General features: G+C 34.8%; 1 protein-coding gene across 4 annotated transcripts in view; it reads right to left on the bottom strand.

Moving 5' to 3' along the window:
- Positions 1 to 26,291, bottom strand: part of LOC105491117 (sarcoglycan zeta) — a 1,216,031-nt gene that overhangs the window by 20,821 nt on the left and 1,168,919 nt on the right. For all 4 annotated transcript variants that reach the window (XM_011757273.2, XM_011757274.3, XM_071068612.1 and 1 more), the window contains 2 exons: positions 5,803 to 5,875; positions 193 to 316 (listed from right to left, as the gene is read on the bottom strand). In XM_011757273.2, the coding sequence (XP_011755575.1) occupies positions 193 to 316; positions 5,803 to 5,875 (197 nt within the window). The remainder of the gene's footprint in view (positions 1 to 192; positions 317 to 5,802; positions 5,876 to 26,291) is intronic.

Genomic DNA, 26,291 nt, shown 5'->3' with positions numbered 1-26,291 from the left:
TGTAACTTAGTAACATTGTTACCAAATTTCATATTCAAGAAATATTAAATTCATATCCAAGAAGTATATATTGTATAATTTAAACTTTTGCACAAAGCACTTCTTTATGCTTCCCCTGGAACCATATACGTATAATTTGATGCCATGTACCCTCAGCAGTAAAGGGCCAGGGTCGACCTTTCTGGGACTCACCTCCCCTTCTGTAGATTGCAAATGGAGCTCCTTCCTGCAGGTGGCCTTGAAGTCTCCTGCCGCAGCACTCACCTGGACCCCACGAGGAGCTTCCATGATCAAGGATCTGGTGGGTGATTCAAGCCTAAGGGAAAAACAAACAAAAAAAAAATCATTCATAGGAAAAAGAAAATTTTTGATAAACTAGAAGACAACATTAGTCAACTTAAAACAACAACCAGAAAAACATACAGACCAGGCAGGAATAAAGAAAGTTAGGCAAAGCCAAAATGAGTTTTAGAACAATTTTTGATGGACTTATCTATTTTTGGCTCTTTATAAAAATCTACATTTATTCACATCAAGTATTGACTCTCACCAATTTGCTTATGGTTTCTTTTGCTGTTTGAAAGGTAGGGTGTGATAAGTATACTTGCTAAAATTTTGGATAACTCACTAATATTAATGACGGAGGTTTAATTAAAAGAGTACTACAGTTTAGGATGTTGATATATGTATTCCTCAATAAAGAGTCCCTGTCTTGTAAACATGAATGTGTTAATGAAAATTGTTAATATTGCAAACTTTCAGGCATGCACAAAACTCTAGAAACTGATTAAAAGAATGAAATAAGACATTTTCTACATCAACTAACTCTGATGGCCCCGTGAAATGTCCACAGAATGAGTGACATTAGTCTGGGAAAGAAAAATCAATAGGAGGGTAATATACAAGTATAAATGTGATGGAAGGTTGGCTACATAAATTATGAGGGCAAAAAAACAAGTGTTTTACACAGTCATGCCTACAGAAAGAGAGTTGGGAAGCAATTTTCAAATTATCTTCATATATGACACTAGAGAAAAAGCAAAAATGACACAATACAGGAACTAGAATACAGTGGTAAAAAGTGCTAGTATAAGAAGAGGTAGGATCCATGCATTGGTCTTTTTAGATCAGCTTTCTGCCTTGGGGATGCAACTGCCTGTGATCCCCTTGACCACGGGAGTTTAAGAGGAGGGTCCCCTCAGGCTCACATTCACAGTTATCCAGCACAACTGGTTTTGTTTTCGGTTTCTGAGGCAATGAATTCAGAGTGGTTTTGCAGAAAGAACCACATCAAATGGTTAGGTCTCTGGAGTTCAGTTCCCTCTCGGCAGGAAAATCAAACTTAAAAGCTTAAAAGTGATATGGAAGGAGCAGCACCAGCATTTAGAAGTGGTTTCAACACTTTCATTTTCTCTTGCAACTTTAAAATTTTAATCCCTATGGGCCATTTGGAGATCGATCCTCATATAATCCCTGGAGGGGAGAGGTTTTGAATATATCTATTTTTAATAAACGTTTGTATTTTTTTTTATTAAACAGAACTCCCCGTATTTTCCATAGAAGATTTGATTTCCACAGAATATTTGAAAACTTGAAGACAATCACTCATAATCCCACTACTTATACAATTTACTATTAGCATTTTACACACAGTATCTAAATGTCAACATTTGAATGTTAAAATGTATTTTTTATCACTGATTTTTCCCTGATACATAACCCTTCTAGAACTACACAGACTCTTAGCAACACAGTATCAACAATTAAATGTTGTCCCATGGCTGGGCGCTGTGGCTCACGCCTGTAATCCCAGCACTTTGGGAGGCCAAGCGTAGTGGCGTGCCCCTGTAGTCCCAGCTACTCCGGAGGCTGAGGCAGGAGAATGGTGTGAACCAGGAAGGCGGAGCTTGCAGGGAGCAGAGATCACGCCACTGCACTCCAGTCTGGGCAACAGTGCGAGACTCTCAAAAAAAAAAAAAAAAAGGTGTCCCACTTCTCTCTTGTATGGAAATTCTTCCGTTCACTGAGGAGGGTTTCACGGACTTATTTATATTATAGTAGAAGTTTTCAATTAAACTATTCATGTTATTATGAAATATTCTCTGGAAAAGCCTGTTGAAAAGGGAAACCTAAGTTTATTGGCACTACTTGTGGATTTCTATGTAAATAGTCAGTGGAATTAGTGAATTATAATTGTATTCATGTGGAAAGCATTACAGCAAATATAGTAGTGAGTTTCAGACTGGCTTTCACAGTGGGTAGGTAGTAGTATGGCAGAGAGAAGGATTAATGTTTAACTCAAGTCCCTCTGCCACCTGGTTTTTCAAAGCATTCTGTTTTTCATGGTGTTTATATACCAAAGATGCAACAAGATACTGTTTCTAAGGTGTTATGCAACTATCAAATTTAAAAAGTCTGTGGCCTAAATCTCTAGAAGAATTGTCAACATTCAGAAAAAAGAATTCAGACTTTAAAAGAATTCAGACTTTAAAACCACCTAAGTTGCAAGAATGCAATTGTTAAGTATTAAGCAGAACTTAAACATCAGAAGAAACAAAAAGAAAGGGAGGGAAAAGGAAAGGAAAGAAAACAAATACACTACTTTATCATAATGTTCTTCTCATAGGTAGAAGAAAACCAGCAAAGCGATCTACCCCTTTATTGAGGAAATGTGTCAGACAACATCCTGACTGTTTAATAGAGTTTTTTTCCTTGATAGAGTTTTTTTCCTTGAATATATTAATGATGTATATTAGAGCTATGTGTTTCTAGAGATTAACTTGGAGCCTGCAAACCTTAATATTTCTGTGTTAAGGTGTATTTTTGCAAGAATGAGAATTATGAAAAGATGCCAAATATATGATTAACTATTAATTCATTTTACAGAACCCAAGTGCAGATTATTTTCTTATTCTGTACTTAATGGATTTCAGATCCAAAACTAAATCTTTAGGAAATTGGCACTGTATAATTAATTTCATCACTTTTTACCATAGGTACAGAAACTCTTCAAACTGTAGCAACTTAACTATATATTAATGTTAGAAATAAAAAAGAGTGAACATTGGGCTGTTGTGGGCAAATTTACTATTATGTCTTTGTTAACTATTTAACATATATTGTTTAGCCTTTTAAAATATAGACTCCATACTACAAAACAGTATCATCTTATCTAAAAAAAAAAAAAAAATCAAAGAAAATCCACACAGTTTTAAAATGCACATGAAAACCAGCACAGAACTTGAGAAATACTAGATACTCATCAAACATCTGCTGAATAAATAAGTCATAGAAATCCACCACATTTCTTCACCAAAATATTATTATTCTATTAATATAATAAACTTTTGAAATTTTTTCTTTTCTGAAGTCTAAATCAAAGAAAACATGGCTACCTACTCCCTAAATTAACAGTTTATTGACTTGGCCAACCAAAGAAACCGTGTTGATTAGAGCTAGGCATCAAGTAACAGTACTTACTTCTCTGAAAGGAAAACTGTGAGCAAGGCTTGTAAAGTTTTTCTCAAACACCCTGCTTTTAATGTTCATTACACAAATAAATAATTGAATACCTACATAATTACTCGACTTTGCTTCTGTTTCAGCTTGGAAATTTAGTAACACTTATCTTCGGGATTGCCAGTCTGCTTTTACAACCAGCTGATCAATCCAGCTTAGTGCAATGTTTAAATAATGATGAATAATTAGAAAATGAAAACCAGAAACACTATACGCTAGATATAATATCATTCACATTTTCACTTATGAATTGTGAAATATGTCAGCAAGATCATTAAAATACCAGTTGGTTCTTATTCCTCTTTTAATAGACTCTCCATTGTTACTAAAACGTTAGAAATAAAAAATATTTCTTCTTTAAGAATAAATGTAAATAATTAAAAAATACTTCTATAAATGTAGTAATTAAGTTTATTGAATAAATTAGTAAACAGCTGTGTCTGTATTAAAATACAGATGAAAAAAATTGGAATCAATGCTCTTCACATGTGCCTTTGTAATACAATAATGACTGCAGCCAACATGTGCCTTTGTAATACAGTAATGACTGCAGCCACTTTCCTTATATCCCACTTATTTAGTTAATGTCCCCATTTTTCATCTTTGCTAAGTTTCAGTAACTCACATTAACGAATCCTTATTGCAACTAGGATGTGTAAGATAACAGTGCTGGCTGCTCCAGCATTAAGGATGAACAAGGGACATGTGTATCCTGTTCTAATGGAATTTATAGTTTGTTAGGAGAAGAAAGATACAATAAATATTTTCACAAAAGTTGTTGAATTCCTCCCTGAAAAAAAAGCCATAAATGAAGACTGTAGCACCCTATGAGATGCTGTTTACACACACTCCTCAGCACTCCTAAATCCCTAGGGTTTTTATCTAGAGTAGGTAATTATTACGTTGCTCTTCTAAAATAAGTCTTAGTCCTTGAAGGCGGCCACTTTTTTTCTAATATTGTTCCCTAGCTTGTTTGAATCTGTGTTACTCAGGTAGTGAGAAACTGAGTTCTTTAGGAAATTTTATCATAGGACTCTAAAGGACTAAAAAATTTACTGTTGTAAAGTATGGTTTTGTTGCCTTAAAGATTTTCAACTTTATTTTTTGTTTCCATCTGAGTATGTATACACTCATCCAGTGTGAAGGGCTAAACACCAATCCTTATGAATAAAAAGGTTTTTTAACTTAATATTTTTATTTTGCTTCCCAAGACAGCAACTATGTCTCTCAGGCTGATACTTTGATCCAACTTTAAAAGTGACTTTTAATATGTGATTAGTTTTTATCAGCAGTATTTGCATATTTCCTTTTCCTATACAATAATAAGTTCATTTCAGAATGTAATTTATCTATCATAAATTATTAAACCATAATCACCAAATCTTATGTAATGAATTAAGAACATCCACTGAGCAGTTTTGTATGAGGGATCTAGATTTTAATATTTTGAATTTAATCAACGGTGGTAATAATTATCCTGGGAAGAATTCCCTATAATGTTGGAATTTTCTGGATGGTGAGAGCTTTTACAAATAACTGCCTCCTAGAACCATTACACTGTCAGGAAGTAGTTTATTCCATTGGAAATATTAGACTGAGGAACCCCATCAAAGTCCAATTAAGTTCTGCCTTTTTCTGATTAGCTTCCATTTGCTTCCATAGTCCCCTGTATGTAATACTCTGTGGTCATTTATAGCTTTCTCAGCTCCCTATTTGCCCTGTCTTTATTCCTATATATGCCATATATTTCATTATATATGTCAGATTTTCCAGCATTCCGGTTTTTGTTGTTGTTTTTATTGTGTTTTGTTTCATTTTTACAGATGGGGTCTTACTGTGTTTTCCAGGCTGGAGTACAGCAGCATAATCATAGCTCACTGCAGCCTCGACCTTCTGGGCTCAAGCAATCCTCTGGTCTCAGCCTCCTGACTAACTTGGACTACACATGTACACCACCATGCTCGACTAATTTTTATGTTGCCAGGTCTTGAACTTCTGATATCAACTGATCCTCCTACCTTGGCCTCCCAAAGTGCTGGGATTACTGGTGTGAGCCACCACACCCGACCTCAGCATCCCTATTTTTATTAGTTCCTCTCACTTACTCTATAACTGCCTTTGCCTTTTCTTTTCTACATTCTTGCTATCTAATATATTCATTTTTGTATTTATTTTAAGTATATTGGGGGAAACATTGTCTAACTGTCTATTTTAGTTCTTCATATATTAAAGCTGATCAACAGTGATGGAATTTATGCCACATGTATAAGAGGAAGCACTTACCTGAGATCTTGGGATGGCTCTGCTCTGATGTGCGGCGTCTCCACAGAGTGCCCAAATACGGCTCCTTCAGTGCCTGGGGGTAGCATGAATATAGCAGTCAGTATAAGCAAGTCCACACAGTGACTTTCATCTCTATTTTTATGCATCAAATATTCTTCCCAAAGAGAGAAAACTTAAAATAGGTATATATCATGTATTAGTCCATTTTCACACTGCTGATAAAGACATACCCGAGACTGAGGAGAAAAAGAGGTTTCATTGGACTTGCAGTTCCACATGGCTGGGGAGGCCTCAGAATCATTGCAGGAGGCAACAGGCACTTCATAAATGGCAGTGGCAAGAGAAAAATGAGGAAGATGCAAAAGCAGAAACCCCTGATAAAACCATCAGATCTTATGAGACTTATTCACTACCATGGGAATGAGAACATTATGGGGGAAACCACCCCCATGATTCAATTATCTCCCACCGGGTCCCTCCCACAACACGTGGGCATTATAGGAGTACAATTCTCGATGAGATTTGAGAGGGGACACAGAGCCAAACCATATCACAGGATATGAATGAGAAGAATTAGAAGAATATCACCAGGCAGGGAAGAGTCAATCAAGGTAAATGTAAATGTCATTATATATTAAATGATTTTCAAATTAAATTATTAAAGTCAAGATTCCCACTCTCTCATTAAAGAACAAAAGCTCATCTCTGTCCCCTGCCTTGTTTTCCAGTTAAGGGAAATTGAGGGAGGGATACGTCACAATACTTAATTCTGTGTTTCTATAAATAATAGCAGGTCATGAATAAAAATGTGGAGGTGGGCTCCAGTGTAGCCTACTATTGGTTTTTACAGACATACCCTGATAGATGTTTAGCAGTTCTCACACACAGAGCTCCCACTTTTGATTACAGTAACCACCAAATGAGAGAGAACATGTCATGTTACTTTGACCTCTCTGGGGTTAGGGCTTTATCTAAAACCATGAACTGCTTTAAATCATGTTGTTATAGGTGGTTTCATATGGCATCATAGTTTTCCAAAGAGGTCATATACTCTAACACTTTTCTCAGGAGGTTGAATGATACTCTATCTCAACTTTCATTTACTGAATCCACTTTTTTTTTCCAGATTCCCATAGCTTTTTCATAATTTAAGTAAAATGGAAGGATTCTTCAATTACCAAAACCAAGTGGAAAAAAAATGCTCCAAATAAGATGACACTGAGAAAATCTTTTCTGTAATTTTGCATAAATGTCTTTGATTATCACCCTCAAAATAAACTTTATCATTTTGTTTTTTGATCTAATCTTCTTCAAACTTCTTAGTTTAAGAACCTCATATCTGTTCCATCAGTGGCTTCAACACTAGCTAAATTATACAATGTAACATAAAAATATATATTTGAAGCATACAAATCTACTTTTGTCTAATGAGAAAAAATAATGTAAAACATATTAATTCAAGAAGCAATGATGAAATTGCCACTAGGAAATTAAAGCTAAAATTCCAATTCCTTAAAAATAAATTGCTATATATGGAAATGTATTAGAACCATCAGATTACTCCTTTGTATAATATAGCAATACAGACCTTGATCATGAATAGAAGAGGAAGAGATTTTTTTTCAAAGACTGTATGATTTCATCTATATTCTGGTTCTGAGGGCAAACTTACCAGGTTCTGCTGCAGTAAATCCCTAAGATTGCAGATTTCTGTTTATAAACTAAAAGCTATTGGCATTTGTTGAACACTTAATGGGTTTAATAGTGTTCTCTCTTGTCTCTCTCTGTCTCTCCTGAGACTCTGTAGGACATATGCTCCTTGTTTTTAACACTTTTCCTCATGAATTTTGAGAAATAACTTCTTTAAGGGGTTTATTCTGTTGATATTTTGGAAGATATTTATTTTATTTCTCCAAGTGGAATGTTCCTTAAGATGAGTCTTTCAAAGTAAAACAGTAGTTGGAGGTAACAGTAGTTTTGTGATCATGGTGGAGATAGCATGTGAAAGAATATTACAAGATATACATTTGTATATCTCAAAGAGAGACTCTGGCATTTTGTAATAAGATATGCATCCCAGAAAAGATAGTAATCCATGTGCAAAGTTTAAAAATTAATTTCCACTATTGCATGATTATGAAAATTTCCCAGATAAGGTGACAGAAATATAATTAGACATCAGTAATATTTACTTTCAAATACATAATGACATACTTAGTAACTAAGCACAAACTTTATCAGTGAAAATAAAAATAGAATGTCATCAAAAGTTTAAATTTTCAATGAGAAATAAAAACTGACAGATGTCTCGATTCTGAGTTCCAGTATAAAAATAATCATTTTTAAAGGATTCTTGAGGAAATAAATATGTAATCATGCCACTTAAAGGGTGAAATTGTAAACTAAATAATATGAGTAGTTAACAAAATGCAGGCCTCTAGAAAATGAGAAATTCACTCTCCCTGTTTCTGTCCTGAATGAGCCAAAGGTACGAAATTAATAAGCAACACAGATAATCTTAAAGGAAATCAGTAAGGGATGATAAAAGCCACCTGAACCAGGTATGAACTCTAACAGCATAAAAATTAAAAATCAGAACATGCACAGTGGCTCATGCCTGTAATCCCAACACTTTAGGAGGATGAAGCAGGCAAATCACCTGAGGCCAGGAGTTCCAGATCAGTCTGGCCAACATGGCGAAATCCCCCCTCTACTAAAAATACAAAAATTAGCTGGGTGTGGTGGTGCACAGTAGTCCCAGCCACTTGGGAGGCTGAGACAGAGAATAGATTGAACCTGGGAGGCATAGGTTGCAGTGAGCTGAGACTGCACCACTGCATTCTGGCCTGGGCAATAGAGGGGAAACTGTCTTTAAAAAAAAAACTTTAAAAAATTAAAAACTCTATCTCCCATGAATTGAAAATTTTTACCATGTGGATTATTAATAGGGTTGCAAGATTTGGCAATATAACAATATATGACACTGAGTTAATTGGAATTTCAGATACACATCAAATCATTTTTTAGTGTAAGTAAAGGATATTTACAGGGGATATACTTATACTGAAAGCATGTCATGAGTAATTAAGTAAATTCAAAATTAGTAAGGCATCCTATACTTGACCTGGAAACCCTAACAATTTATCAACATTCATTTGATACACAAGGACAGATCTGATTTACAGTCACTTCAAGAAAAGAAAGACTGTCATGAATTCTCATCACAGGCTCTAGAAACCATAGAAACCAAAAAAGAATGACAGACATAAAAAGGACAAAAGGAACATAACAGAGATACATATTAATATGCATATGTAAACTTATTGAATAAATGTTTTTTTTTTCATTGCTATCATAAGGGGCTGTTCAAAAGGGCATAATGTTCAATAGTGCTTGATTATATAATCCTATAAAGGATGTTTCAGATAATTTAAACTGACTACAATGTTACAAGACATAGGGGAAACCTATACTGTTGGCTATTGCAATTGTCAGAAAAAAAGGAGGTAAGAAAATTCAGGGTCCAAAAGTAGTAGAAGCCATTCATATGATAATTTCTGGCTTCTGCAGGAAAGAATAAGGATGGCATATTCTTTTTGCTGGAAAGGAGAAAAGGCAGATATGGATTATGGTCCTACTTTGTATTTAAAGAGTTTAAGTCATGAGGTAGGATACTACCCTTTACAAATGCCTAACATAAAATGCCACACCCTCAAAAACAAATTATTAAAATTAAATGCAAGCACTTCGTTTGATGTGGCTATCTATATTCTAAACGTTATCTATACTATAAATGTTATATCCTACGCTACTCATTATTCATCCATTGGCATAGATATAATTTTTACAGCAGTCATTGGTCCCAGAAGAAGAGGTAGCACAAGAAAAGGAAACCCAAGGAAAAGCACCAGAGAGAACGCAACCAACCAACCAAGAAAGGCAAGAATTCCTCACACTGAGAAAAAGAAAGTCAGGCAGGAAATTATATTTTTAAGTTATTTGACCTGATATTTGCCAAATGAGAACTTTTGCTGGCCTTTATTTTTCCAATGAAATCAACTATGATCATGAATTTTCTGAGGTTTTTTTTTTGGGGGGGGGAGGGGATGCAAAGAAGGGAATGGATTTTATGTAGATATCAACATGATGTGAAAGAGAAACTACAAGAGGAATCCAGAGTCCACGGGGCAAAGATTAACAGGACATGAACAGCTAGGCTCCCAGCCCTATGGCACTTCACAGGAATCTCAGACAGCATTTCAAATTCTTCCACTAGAATAGGGATAAGGTCCAGGGATATTTTTCTTTATCTCAAGGAACAGAAAGATTCCTATTTATTTACGGTCTTCAATTTTGAATCTGTATTAGTAAATATATTCAAACTTTTGGAAGTCGTCCTGCCTTACTTTTTCTTTATCTGCATCTGTTTCCCCCAAATCTAAATTAGTATTAAAATCTAGATTAAACTGGGAATAGACTCGTTTTATTCCCAGGTTTACTTTAATTTGTTTCTAAATCTTGGCCAAGTATTTAAAGCCCTCTGGTTTTTATTTGTAAAATTAAAAACCAGACCATGAACAACATGATCTCTAAAGTACTTTCAATTTCTAACAGAATTATACGATTTTTTTTTCAAACATATCAAAACTTGTATACTAATAACTCTTCTCATTCCTCCTTAAATACAAGTGGAAAGGAGTTTGCTCCTCCAAATCAAAAGAAAATAAATTATTTTGGGGAAGGGATGGAGTAATAATACTGGAAAAAATATTAATTGGCATTTCTTTTATTCCATTAAAAAGGGTTCCTTTGAATCCCGAAAAATTTATTAGAAGAAATGTCAACCTATTTCAACATATACTATGTCTCTTATTTGTGTTATTTTAATAATGTAAGTGTTGTCTTTGTCTCCACTTAACACGACAAAACACAACCTATACATTGCTGGAGTAATTTTATCAAAACCATTGATAGCTCACCTGTGCAAAAAGCTGCAATTATTTTCTTGGACACTGCTTTTGCCCAGTATTCAGCATTCCTGTAATCTGACCCCATTTGTCTGCTCAAACATCTTTTCTTCTATTTATTTATAAAATATCTTTACTAATTTCTCACCTCCTAAGGCATATGCAGATATCTTCATTCTCTGAACATATTTACGGTTTACTGCCTGTAACACTTATGTTTAATCTACCATATCTATTCTTACATATTTTTAATTATTTTTAATTATTTTTAATTATTGAGTTGCTTATGTTTCAGGCCAAAAAAATTGAAGATATATTCCTTATATACCACTGTATTCTTGCACACATGATGTATGTGAGGTAATTAATAAATATCGATAAGGATCCATATTTCAAAGCCTTTTTTGAAAGTGTTCTTTTTTTTTTTTTTTTTTTTTTTTTTTTTTGAGACGGAGGCTGGCTCAGTCGCCCAGGCTGGAGTGCAGTGGCGCGATCTCGGTTCACTGCAAGCTCTGCCTCCCGGGTTCACCTCATTCTCCCTCCTCAGCCTCCCAAGCAGCTGAGACTACAGGCGCCCGCCACCACGCCCGGCTAATCTTTTGTACTTTTTAGTAGAGACGGGGATTCACTGTGTTAGCCAGGATGGTCTGGATCTCCTGGCCTCGTGATCCACCCGTCTCGGCCTCCCAAAGTGCTGTCCTTTTGTTTTTTAATCCTAGTTTGATTAATGGTAAAACCATATTCCAAACACCCAGGTGAACTGGGGAAGTATACCGAGGTGTCCTTTCTTGTTCAACATCCTTGTTAGGGTACTTGTTTCCACGTCTTCAATATCACATACATTTTCTGCTCATAATTCTTCCATACTGGTGCCAAATGATGTTCTAAAACACAAAATTGACTTTGTAACTCTCACTTAAAATACTTTAAGAATCCAATATCTGTAGAAGTCAAGGCCACATTCCTTAGGATTTATTGCTTAGCAGTTCTGTGCATTTTACATTTCAGTGACAAGACAGCTCTCGCATATTTTGCCATGTTTATGGACTGTCATGAGAACGAACCCCTTCTTGTTCTCAGCATATGCAACCTCTTTCTCATCATTTGATGGTAATCTCTTCTCATTTTTCAAGATCTGAATCTAAATTATAATATCTGTGAAACATTTTCTTGGTTCTTGCAGCTTTTCCTCCTTCTGGCCAGTTTCCCCAGGATCTTGCAAAAATTACTGGTGTATATTTCTAACATTGCATTGCAATTTGCTTTAAGCCCTTCTCCAGTAACTTAGGACTTTCTTGAAGTCAAAGACTGTCTTGATAAAAGTTGTATACTTAGTACTGATTATGGATTGTGCTACATAGTTGAGGATCAGTAAATTAAAGAATGAATAAAACAATAGTTAACAAAAGCATGCATAAAATGCTTTCTGTTTTATAACTGATATGTAAAACATGCTAAGTTTCTGTTTCCTAGTGTATCTCCTTGTTTAACACTTTAACACAAATTAACATCCTGAGATGATTATCTGAATGTACTGAAACTTATTATGAGCATAGCCAAAGTGATTTTTTTCTAATGAAACAGGGAAATAACATTATTAATTGTCTTGGAAAGAAAGCAAAAGAAAAAAAACAAAAAACACCATACTGTTCATTTAGGACTGAAAGATAAGCTGCCAGGATTTCCGAAAAGAAATTATTTCAAAATCTGTTTGGACTTTTCCTTTTGGTATTTTTTTCATCATTTAAAAAAATGTCTCAAAGCCTTCACTCTTGGATGCCAAGTAATATCTTCTCATCCACTTAAACAGTTTCAGAAGACAGAGATAAAGAAAAAGACATTTGGTGATCAAAAGGAAAATGCATTAAAATAAAGCTATTTTCTTCAAAATGAAGTATATTTCAAAAATAAGTTGTTACTAATGAAATTAGACTAAAATATATCAGCACTGGAAATGATCCAGACTTCCACATGGCTCTCATTTTGTAAGCTTCAAGAAGTTACGTTTTACTAGCAGTTGCTTCTCTGAGTTTTAGGAGGAAAAACTCATTTATTAATTCTTTCCATGCCTTTTAGTCAACAATAAGAGTAATACTTGAAATTTAAAATCACGTGTAAATAAAACAGAATTAAAAAGAAAATAAATTATTTCCAAATTGAACGAATATGTGGTTTGATGGAAATGACATTTTAAAAAAATGTATATAAATAATACATTTTCTAATTCCTACCTCCAAAAAATGAAAACATTACAGTGGATGAGCAGAGCTTTCTTCGTTTACTCTTAAGATATATATTTTCAGGAAATAGATAATTCCAAAGTATGTGATTACTAAGGTTGTCATTTGCCCTTTACTTAAATAAAACCACTAAGCAAAGGAGAAGTAACACACACAACTGAGGCTTCTAGAGAATCCTGAGTGAGAAAGCATCATGAAGAACGCCCCTTTAGCAAACATAATCAGAAGATTCTGTGGTTATGAACTTTTTAAAAGGCAGCAATATTTGATTCAATTTACAGCTTCATTGTAAACATTATAACTCTAATGAATTGAAATGCAAAAAATATGCATTAACCTATTGGATAGCACATGAGCTACCCATACTGTCATTTATTATATTTTTAAATTTTTTGTAAAGATTAATGATGAAGTTGAGAAGATTAAGAAGATTCTTAAGGTAGGTTATCTTTTTACCACCTTTATATAAAGTCTAGATAAGCTTTGAACATACTTAATCTAGGAGTATATTTTATCTTAAGATTTGGACAGTTTACCTTAAATACAGATATGATAGCTGATACTAGTCTTGGCTCTTTGAACTCACATTTATTCTTATAAATGTAAATGTTTTTTAAAGTTTTTGGTATAACCCTTGCCTTAATAACCCTCTATTATTAATCCAGTGAAATTCAAGCTCTGTGGAAATTCATTTATTTGAAAATTTCCCATCAGTTGCACCATCAAACTGAAGTTTCTTCAGGGCGGGGGGAGGGGGGGCGGGAAACTAGGAAATTCCTTAATCCTATATTTTTGCCTTATTTTATTCTTCAAGCTCTTCACCTCTATTTAGATTACTTTCTGAAGAGAAACAAGATGGCTTCCTACTGCTATTAGTCATAAAGGGAGAAATTGTGTTTTCCACTGGCAGGTCATACTGACCATTACCAAATGGAATGCCTAATGCTAGAGACTCATCTCAGCAGCACTTTCATTTCTTAATTCTTTATTCCTTAGGACTTCTGGTGCATTGATATCAAAGTGCTTTCTATGGACAATAAAAATCAGTAAATAAATTGTCTAAAACAGATGGTACATAATTGTCTTTGGGGGCTTCAAATATTGCATTGGTTTATGGATTTATCTGAAACTTCTACAAACATTTTTTACTCTGAAAAAAAGCAAAATCTTGTATGTTCAAAAGATGCTAATTATATCAATAGCTTTATGAGCCTGAGCTGCATGGTTAATCTACATAAACTAACATATCAATTTTTTTTTAACGTAGTATCTCATGAACCACAATTTATTTAGAATTTCCTTCTTACCTCAAGATATCTAAGAGATTTTAAAACATCAAAGTTTTACGTGTAATTTTTTAGGTCTCTCTGCCAATAAGAAAAGATTCAGAACCTGGGATCTTTGTATATACAACTTGCCTTAATATGTAATTGTCATTCATTTACTAATAACCAAATTGTACAAAAATTCACATAAAAGTTGAAAGCCTCATAAGCCTATCATGCAGTAACAAGATAGTAAGACATGCATAGAGTCCAAATGAGAATCAGAACATGCATGTTAATGCCCAAATAAATTCTCTTCATCTTTTTGTTTCTATGAGATTATTTACCTTTTGTTGCTCAAGGTTGCTCCTTTGATTTTTATTTTATCACTTGCCACGTAATTCATATATACCAATAGGTAAATTTTAAAAAGCTCCCTTTATTTTCATTTGTTTCTTAACCATAAGAGAACTGGTAGCATTCTTTTACTTTTTACTTTTAATTAAAGAAATGGCATGTTTCTCCAGAACTAACGTCTGGTTTCCCCAATAATGAAGTTTCTACAGTAAGAACACTCATCACATATTCAGCGTTGATTACTGTGAATACTGTATGTTTTTCTTAGAGGAATTTCAAGCAGAGTAAGCCATTAATGCTTTATGCAAATTATAACCATTATAATTATCCACAGTTTTCAGGGAAGTCCAAGCATCTTCAAAATTATTGTGCCGTTATGGAAACCTGTGTTTTGTGTGCTTTGGTTATGGATCACAACATGTATCTTTAAAGACGATCATTCTCTGACCTACAAAAATAATGCATTACAGGTTAGCATTAGACCTGCTGATATAAATGGGCCTCTTCTGATAAGTCAGAGGTAAAATATACAACTTTTATAATCCAGATATGTGCTTTGACATTTTGGGAGTCCCTTGATACACATAGTAAATATCTCACCATGAACAGGGTAAGCAGATATTCAATATTTTCAATAGGTAGTGTTTTTTTTTTTTTTGAGAAAGCTTAAATTGTGACACTGAGATGTACACATCAGTGTGTGTTTGAATGCAGAGTATAGCACCTCACTGGGGAGTACTTTATCCGTGTGTGTGTGTGTGCGCGCGTGCACGCGCGCGTGTACTGACATTTACAAAATAAAATTCCAATCTTGTAAAAACCTTTCCAGAGAATTGAAAAAAAAAAAAGATTCCCTAATATATTAAGTTATTATTATTATTATACTTTAAGTTCTGGAGTACATGTACAGAACATGTAAGTTTGTTACATAGGTATACATGTGCCATGGTGGTTTGCTGCACCCATCAACCCATCATCTACATTAGGTATTTGTCCTTATGTTATCCTTAGCCCCACACCCTCTAATAGGCCTCAGTGTGTGATGTTCCCCTCCCTGTGTCCACGTGCTCTCATTGTTCAGCTCCCACTTATGAGTGAGAACATGCGGTGTTTGGTTTTCTCTTCTTGTGTTTGCTTGCTGAGAATGATGGTTTCTAGCTTCATCCATGACCTTGCAAAGGACATGAACTCATCCTTTTTATGGTTGCACAGTATTCCATAGTTTATATGTGCCACATTTTCTTTATCCAGTCTATCATTGATGGACATGTGGGTTGGTTCCAAGTCTTTGCTATCGTGAACAATGCTGCAATAAACATAGGTGTGAATGTGTCTTTATAGTAGAATGATTTATAATCCTTTGGGTGTATAACCAGTGATGGGATTTCTAGGTCAAATGGTATTTCTAATTCTAGATCCTTCAGCAATTGCCACACTGTCTTCCACAATGGTTGAACTAATTTGCACTCCTACCAGCAGTGTAAAAGTGTTCCTGTTTTTCCACATTCTCTCCAGCATCTGTTGTTTCCTGACTTTTTAATCATCACCATTCTAACTGGCTTGAGGTGGTATCTCATTCTGGTTTTGATTTGCATTTATCTAATGATCAGTGATGGTGAGGTTTTTTTTTCATGTTTATTGGCCACATAAATGGCTTCTTTTGAGAAGTGTCTGTTCATATCCTTCGCCCACTTTTTGATGGGGTTGTTTATTTCTTGTAAATTTAAGTTCTTTGTAGATTCTGGATATTAGCCCTTTGTCACATAGATAGATTGCAAAAACTTTTTCCCATTTTGTAGGTTGCCTGTTCACTCTAATGATAGTTTCTTTTGCTGTGCAGAAGCTCTTTAGTTTAATTAGATCCCATTTGTCTATTTTGGAGTTTGTTGCCATTGCTTTTGGTGTTTTAGTCATGAAGTCTTTGCCCACGCCTATGTCCTGAGTGGTATTGCCAGGTTTCCTTCTAGGGTTTTTATGGTTTTAGGTGTTACATTTAGGTATTTAATCTATCTTGAGTTAGTTTTTGTGTAAGGCATAAGGAAGGTGCCCAATGTCAATTTTCTGCATATGGCTAGCCCTTTTTCCCAACACCATTTATTAAATAGGGAATCCTTTTCCCATTGCTTGTTTTTGTCATATTTGTCAAAGATCAGATGGTTGTGGATGTGTGTTGTTATTTCTGAGGCTTCTGTTCTGTTGCATTGGTCTTTATATCTGTTTTGGCACCAGCACCGTGCTGTTTTGATTACTGTAGCCTTGTATTATAGTTTGAAGTCAGGTAACGTGATCCCTCCAACTTTGTTCTTTTTGCTTATGATTGTCTTGGCTATATGGGCTCTTTTTTGGTTCCATATGAAATTTACAGTTTTTTCTAATTCTTTGAAGAAAGTCATTGGTAGCTTGATGGGGATAGCATTGAATCTATAAATTACTTTGGGCAATATGGCCATTTTTATGACATTGATTCTTCTCATCCATGAGCATGGAATGTTTTTCCATTTGTTTGTGTCCTCTCTTATTTCCTTGAGCAGCAGTGTGTAGTTCTCCTTGAAGAAGTTCTTAACATCCTCTGTAAGTTGTATTCCTAGGTATTTTATTATCTTTGTAGCAATTGTGAATGGGAGTTGATTCATGATTTGGCTCTCTGTTTGTCTGTTATTGGTGTACAGGAATGCTTGTGATTTTTTGCACATTGATATTGTATCCTGAGACTTTGCTGAATTTGCTTATGAGCTTAAGGAGATTTGGGGCCGAGACGATGGGGTTTTCTAAATATACAGTCATGACATCTGCAAACATAGACAATTTGACTTCCTATCTTTCTATTTGAATACACTTTCTTTCTTTCTCTTGTCTGATTGTCCTGGCCAGAACTTCCAATATTATGTTGAATAGTAGTGGTGAGAGAGGTTAACTTTGTCTTACGCCGGTTTTCAAAGGGAATTCTGCTTTCAGCTTTGCTTTTGGCCATTCAGTACGATATTGGCTGTGGGTTTGTCATAAATAGCTGTTATTATTTTGAGATACATTCCATCAATATCTAGTTTATTGAGAGTTTTTAGCAGGAAGGGATGTTGAATTTTATCAAAGGCCTTTTCTGCATCTATTCAGATAATCATGCGGTTTTTGTGATTGGTTCTGTTTATGTGATGGATTACGATTATTGATTTGCATATGTGGAACCAGCGTTGCATCCCAGGGATGAAGCCGACTTGATTGTGGTGGATAAGCTTTTTGATGTGCTGCTGGATTCAATTTGCCAGTATTTTTTTTGAGGATGTTTGTGTCAGTGTTCTTCAGGGATATTGGCCTGAAATTTTCTTTGTGTGTGTGTGTCTCTGCCAGGTTTTGGTATCAGAATTACACAAGAAAGAAAATTTAAAGGCTCACATTTATTCCTGGGGATAGATACCAAATTTCTAAAAAATAAAAGTATTATCATATGGAAACCAGCAATAAATTGAGAATTATCAGGACCACTCCTTTAAGATCTATCACAGGAATAGAAACTTGGTTTAATGGCAGACAATTAATAAAATTCACCGTAGTAATTTACTGATGGAGAACATTATAGAATGGTATCAGAAAATAGAGACAATTCATTCAAAAAGTTCATTATGATTAACCACAATAATGGTCACTGTTTAGGAAATCAGAACAGAAGTAAATTTCTCCACCTGAAGTTGTCATGTACAACATAACCTCCATCAACATCAAACTTATTGGTGACATACTAAAACATTTCATTTAGGAACAGTGAAATTTCACTTAAGAACACTGCACAAAAGTACAATGTGGTTTTATATTTGGCTAGATTCACCACTTTAATTCAACTCTATACCATATATAGTTCTTGTCTTACTAAGGAAAAATATAGACCTATAATATGTATATTGCTTTGAGGAAAAAATAAAACTAACATGGATTCACATAAAATATGGTTTTCTACAGAAAAAATATTCAAAAGAATCTACAGAAAATGTAATACAATTAGAAAACAACTTTGACTTGAGAAAAATGTAATGCATGTTCTGTGAGACTGCTATCGAATGAATTATTAAATTTAATCAAAAGGCATTAAAGAAATGTTAATTATATGAGAAGTATAACATAACCATATGTAAGATTATCCTATCCTAAAGTTAATAATTTTACCAAAAACTTTGAATAAATTTAATGCAATCTTAATCAGATCATCAATGATAGTTTCATGGAACCAGACAAGCTGTTCTGAATCTATATAGAAGAATATTAGGAAGAATAAGGCAATCTGAACCTCCTCCACAAAAAATTTAAGCAGGCAGATTTTCCTGTCCAGATAACAAGTATTATTATAAAATTCTAATTTTACCAAGTCAATGTGACTGTGAAATAAATAGAGAAGTAGCCTAGTAGCTAAGAGTCCCCAGAAACACAGCAATAGATGTCCTTCTTATGGAAACTCAACTAATGGCAAAGTCAATATTAAATGTTGAATATAAAATTTAGTATTAACTTATATTCAACATTGAATATTATATTTAACATTCAATTACCTTACATTAACTATATTCAACTATATTATATTTAATATTGAATATGTAATATTCAATATTAGAAAAATCAACATGTCACTCTGTCATAGTTGATATAAAGTCTTTTTCACTACCATTCTCCACTTTAGGCTCCTAGCAAACTGATACCGTTATAAGGGTGTTTAAAAAGTGACTAATTTTGTGAAACTTATTTTCACTGAAATAGAAAATAATGCTCTTTTTTAAAGCAGCTGTTTAATTAATTGTTTTTAAAAAACATGTTATGTCTTACCACACTTCCATGCTTCTTTCAAATTATACAGGTTTGGTTTTTTTAATTTAATTTTAGTTTTTTGTTATTGCCATTATTATTGTTGTTAAACTGACTAAAATCATACATGAAATAACAGAAATCAGGCCTAACATCAGATACACTTTTCCATTCAGTAAGTTATTGTGTAGCAAAATTTATTTTGTGAGTTCACTATACAATGTGACAGTATTAGTTTCTCTAATAGAGTAACATTAAAGAGGACATATAACCAAACATTTGAGTTCCAAATAAGTTTGGTGTGTCACTAGCAATACGACGTTAAATAACTCATTTAATTTTTTGAAATCTTAATTTTCTCATCTGTAAAATAAAAAGCAATCTCTCTCTCTTCCAAAAGACTATGTCGATTTTTTTAAATTATGTCATATACATGTGCATACATTGATAGATAAATAGCACTACAATATATACTTCATAGTTGCTTAGCATTATGGTATCTGAGGTCAGTTAAAAGATTTTAAGGAGGCGGGACACAGTGGCTCACGCCTGTAATCCCAGCACTTTGGGAGGTCAAGGCGGGCAGATCATGTGGTCAGGAGATGGAGACCATCCTGGCTAACATGGTGAAACCCCGTCTCTACTGAAAATACAAAAAAATTAGCTGGGCATGGTGGCGGGCGCCTGTATTCTCATTCACTGTGCATGAGAAAGCAAAATAATGAAAACCTTCTGGGATCCTTTCCCTTTGAACAAATAATTCAGTTTTTTATGTTTCAAATAATTCAGTTTTTATTTATGTGCACAGAAATGTAGCTACAAGGAAGTTGAGAACAGTACTAGGTAGGTTCATTTTATTTAATCAAAATGTTCATCAATAGGGAATTATCTAATAAACTATTGTGACTCAACAAAATGGAATACTTTTAGCCATTTAAAAATGTTAGAGCACTAGTGAATTGAGTAACACAAAAGTGAATATTATATATCCATAAGATATGCATAAATATTTATGTTTTTAAAGAGTCATAACATATTCACTGGCTAATTCCAGTTAGCAGCCATATTTTCAAGTTGTGTTCAGCTTCATTTCTTCTCCCCTTGTTTTTAGGAACTTCTCTTTAGTATGCAGAGAAATTTGGGAAACATTATCTCATCTTAAAGGTTTCTACTTTAAAGATATTTTCTTTAAAAAGTGAGCCGGCTACCTCAACAAAATGTTTATCATTTTTTTAAAAAAGTAGCAGTAACTCAATTGAATGTCATCTTAAATAGAAGTATGTTATCTCTTTTAGAGATAAAGTGACCTTTTTCAGTCAATCTTGTCTAAAAATAGATCACACTGTCCTGAGAAGTCATGACAGTCCTGTCACCAAGTATTGAAAACAAGAATGACCAAATTACAAACACGTAAGAGAGAAGATTCAAACTTTTTTGGAAGAATGCAATAAAAACATACATTTTAAGTGATTCCAAGATATTTATTTCATCTGCCATACAATAAAGGGGTGATGAGTAAACAGACTGACTCTGAAAGTTTGTTTTGATTCACTTGTCATAGAAACCAAAAATAACAAAGCAAATAATCAGTAATTGCTGATTAATTATTCATTTGGTTTTTCAGTCGTAAACTTAAAACAAGCCATGCAATAAAACGTAAATTATTTGCCAATTTTGTTGAAACGTGGGAAATGAAGCGATGTTAACGTTTGTGGGTAAATGAGAAGCTGATCCTATAAATGATTATTATACTTAATATAGAGAGATCTGAAAATTTTATATTGTGATTAAATCTTTCTTCAATATCAGCCATCGTACTTTTCAATGCATGTCACATGAGGTTAATAGTTCACATCCAGAGCCATGATCAAGAGCTATATATTCCATTTTCTGAATGAAATGAGATTTCTTTGGTTCACCTCTGATTTCAACCACAGATGTGAAGGATGGTCTTATAATACCTCAGACTCACGTTGACTCCCTCCCACCTCAAGCATGTGCTGAGCATCTCTCTGCTTCTCAGAGCTCTAGAAAGCATATTCAGCATACTCAGCAGAAGCAGTAGCAAAGGAACACCCCAGAACTCCTTTCAGGGAGTCAACCCTGAGGCTACCCTGCAAACAGTGGGGAAAGGAGCTCATAAGTAAATGTACCAGGTCATACCATTTAGTTGGACAATCATGAGAGGAATTTGGGGAATTATCTTCCATTTTGTAAAAGGTCAAATTCTTTTTTTCAGTTTGGCCATATTTTGAACAGAAAAATAGTTTGTCTTAATTTCCAGCTATTTGTACAGCGCTTTCTCATACATGATGCCATTAAACCTTAGAATGACCTTGTGAAGAGATCAGAAACTCACACAAGAAGGAATTGGCACTACTACTACTTATCATTATTGATGACCATAGCTAATATTTATTGAACATTTAAATTACTTCAGTCATTGTGCTAGGCTCTGAATCAATATTAAGTCAAATAATAACATTCTCACAGCAACACTCTGAGAGAAATAAAATAATACCCCATTTGGCAGTTGAGAAAATGAAGGCACAGAGGGGGTAAAGAACTCACCCAAAGGCATGCAGCTATTAAGTGACCCAGAATTACAAAAAGAACAAACTAGCTAGCACTAGTGCACAAACATTATCACTCCTATTTCCATTTTTTTTTGTATTTTTGTTACGTTATACTAGTACATATTTATGGAGTATATATGAAGTTCTGTTACATATATAGAATGTGAAATCAAGTCAGTGTTTATAGGGTATCCATCACCCACATATTTATTATTTCTATGTGCTGGGAATATTTCAGGTCCTCTCTTCCAGCTATGATGACATGTATAACACACTGTTGCCAAATATAGTCTCCCTACTCTGCTAGCATACATTAGAACTTCTATCTCTGCGTTTGTACCTATTGACCAACCTCCCCTTATTCCCCACACTACCATATACCCTTCCCAATCTCTGGTATTTATTATTATACTCTCTTATCTATGTCTGTTTTGAAATTACCGATACTGAGTTCAAGAAAGTAGGTGATACTGTTGGGATGTTTGTCCCCTCCACATCTCAAGTTGAAATGTAATCCCCACTGTTGGAAGTGGGGCCTGGTGGGAGGTATTTGGGTCACTGGGGCAGATCCCTCATGAATGGCCTAGTGCTGTCCTCATGAGTGAGTTCTTACTCTGATTTTACATGAGATTTGGTTGTTTAAAAGAGTGTGGCACCTCCTCCCGCCTATTGCTCTCTCTCTCTCTCATCCTGTAATACACTAGTTTCTCCCGTCACCTTCCATTATAATTGTAAGCTTCCAGAGGTCTCACCAGAAGCTGAGCAGATGTTGGTGCCATGCTTGTAGCACCTGCAGAACCATGAGCCAATGAAATCTCTTTTCTTTATAAATTACCCAGCCTGAGGTTATTTCTCTGTAGCAATGCAAAAACAGACTAACGTAGTAGGTAACTATTGCTTCCATCTTCCAGCAGTTTCCAATATAATAGTAAAACTATTTTTCATGAAACAGATCAATTATCAGTTAGAATGGTAGGCATAATAGTCCTCTCCCCTCCCCTCAACGATCTCCGTCCTATTCCCTGAAACCTGTGAATATGTCACAGTTAATAGGCAAAGAGGAATTCAAATGACAAATGATATTGATTGCTCAATTGATTATCTTAAAAATAGTATTGTCCTGAATTATCTAGGAGGAGCCAAAATAATCACCAGGACTATTAAAAATGGAAGAGAGAAGCAGAAGAAAAGTCTGAGACAGATAGTTGGCTGATGTTGCTAACTTTGAAGATGGAGGAAAGGGCACGAGATTAAGTATTGATAAGGGCTTTTTGGAGCTGGAAAAGCAAAGGAAACAGATTGACTCAGAAGGGAGCACAGACCAGCAATCATCTTGATTTCATCTCAGTGAAAACAGGTTCAAACTTGTAACCTCTAGAACTGGAAATAATAAATTTATGTTTTGTAAGCTGAGAAATTTTAGTAATTATAACAGCAGCACCAAAAAATTAATACAACTACTTAATAATTTTAAAATGCAGGCAACCCCTTCAAGCTTGAAATATTTTTCCTTTCTCCTTCCCTCCCTCTTTCTCCTCTCTCTATCTCCCTTTTTACCTTTACCGTGAAATGACAGATTGCCTTCCTTATTATTTACATGAACATGGCAATTTTACCCAACTTATGCAAAACACATCCACACAAACCCCCACAGGTGAAATGAGGAATAAAATTTATTTTGATGTACTCCAGCAAGTTCCTTTTGAAGACAGTGGTCAGCTTGATTAATGAATACACAGTTGACTTAAAACTAAAATAGTGCTTTCTCAAATTGCAATAGACACTTAAAAATGAAGACCAAGATTATATTACTATTTTATCAAATTGATTATAACATCAATCCTTCATCTTAATCTCTTCCTTTGACATTGTTAGGCATATCTTAAGTTTCCAATTTACATAGCTACATCAAGATAAAGAGTTTCTCCAAGAGGAACTGTGATTTAGTTAAGAAAGTTAGATTATATAGTATTCAAATATGCCCATTCTTCTTCACTTTTTTCCAGCATACTAAATAAGTCTACCTGAAATAATAACCTAGAAAATAAATAAATTGGATCCTAAAAGTCCCTCTTCTTCTTACAGAAATAACTATTAAGAATCTAAATGTGGCCGGGCGCGGTGGCTCAAGCCTGTAATCCCAGCACTTTGGGAGGCCGAGACGGGCGGATCACGAGGTCAGGAGATCGAGACCATCCTGGCTAACACGGTGAAACCCCGTCTCTACTAAAAAATACAACAAACTAGCCGGGCGAGGTGGCGGGCGCCTGTAGTCCCAGCTACTCGGGAGGCTGAGGCAGGAGAATGGCGTAAACCCGGGAGGCGGAGCTTGCAGTGAGCCGAGATCGCGCCACTGCACTCCAGCCTGGGTGACAGAGCCAGACTCCGTCTCAAAAAAAAAAAAAAAAAAAAGAATCTAAATGCATTATATATACATGCATGGGATGACACAAAGTAGAAATGAAGCTGACCAAAAGTTCCTTAAACTGATAAGCAACTTCAACAGTCTCAGGATACAAAATTGATAGGCAAAAATCACAAAAATTCCTATACATGAACAATAGACTAGTAGAGAGCCAAATCATGAATGAACTCCTATTCACAGTCACTACAAAGATAATAAAATACCAAGGAATACCACTAACAGGGGATGTTCAGGACCTCTTCAAGAACTACAAACCACTGATAAATGAAATAAGAGGTGACACAAACAAATGGGAAAATATTCCATCCTCATACATAGTAAGAATCATTATTGTGAACATGACCACACTGCCCAAAGTAATTTACAGATTTAATGCTGTTTCCATCAAACTACAATGGACATTCTTCACGGAATTAGAAAAACTACTTTAAAATTCATACGCAACCAAAAGAGAGCCCTTACAGCCAAGACAATCGTAAGCAAAAAGAACAAACGTGGAGGTATCACACTACCTGACTCCAAACTACAAGGCTACAGTGACCAAAACTCATATGGTACTGGTGTGATAACAGACCTATAGACCAATGGAACATGAGAGATATGAGAAATAAGAACACACCTCTACAACCATCTGATCTTTGACAAACCTGACAAAAACAAGCAGTGGGAATAGGATTCCCTATTCAATAAATGGTGCTGGGAAAACTGGCTGGCCATATGCAAAAAACTGAAACTGGATTTGTTTCTCACACCTTATACAAAAATTAACTCAAGGCGGATGAAAGACTTAAATGTAAAACCCAAAACCATAAAAACTCTAGAAGAAAGTCTAGGCAATACCATTCAGGACATAGACATGGGCAAAGATTTTATGGTGAAATAGCCAAAAGCAATTAGAACAAAAGCTAAAATTGATAAATGGGATCTAATTAAACTAAAGCGCTTCTGCACAGCCAAAAGAAACTACCATCAGCACGAACAGGCAACCTATAGAATGGGAGAAAATATTTGCAGTCTACCCATCTGAACTAATATCCAGAATCTACAAGGAACTGAAACCAATTTTTAAGAAAAAAAAAAATCAAAAAGTGGGCAAAGGACATGAACAGACACTTCTCAAAAGAAGACATTTATGCAGCCAACAAATATATAACAACAACAACAAAAAAAAAAACCTTAGCATCACTGATTAGAGAAATGCAAATCAAAACCACAATGAGATACCATATCATGCCATTCAGAATGGCTATTATTAAAAAGTAACAAACAAAACAAACAAAAAAGACACTAGAGAGGCTGTGGAGAAATAGGAATAGTTTTCCACTGTGGGGAATGAAAATTAGTGTTACCATTGTGGTAGACAGTGTAGCATTTCCTCAAGGATGTAGAACCAGAAACACCATTTGACCCAGCAATCCCATTACTGGGTATATATCCAAAGAAATACAAATTATTCTATCATAAAGATACATACACTTGTATGTTTATTGCAGCACTATTCACAACAGCAAAGACATGAAACCAGCCCAAATGCCCATCAATCATCAACTGGGTAAAGAAAATATACTATGCAGCCATAAAAGGGAATGAGATCATGTCCTTTGCAGGGACATGGATGAAGCTGGAAGTCATCATCCTCAGCAAACTAACACAGGAAGAGAAAACCAAACACTGCATGTTCTCATTTATATGTGGGAGCTGAACAATGAGAACACATGGACACAGGGAGTGGGGACAATACACACTGGGGCCATCTGGGGGGTCAGGGGGAGGGAGAGCATCAGGACAAACACCTAATGCCTGTGTGGCTTAATACCGAGGTGACAAGTTGATAGATGCAGCAAACCACCATGGCTTACCTATGTAAGGTAAGG

The sequence above is a fragment of the Macaca nemestrina genome, chromosome 8 (genome assembly GCF_043159975.1).
Source record: "Macaca nemestrina isolate mMacNem1 chromosome 8, mMacNem.hap1, whole genome shotgun sequence".
Lineage (NCBI taxonomy): Eukaryota > Metazoa > Chordata > Mammalia > Primates > Cercopithecidae > Macaca > Macaca nemestrina.
The sequence above is the reverse complement of the archived record's forward strand: the minus strand, read 5'-3'. Positions and strand labels throughout refer to the sequence as shown.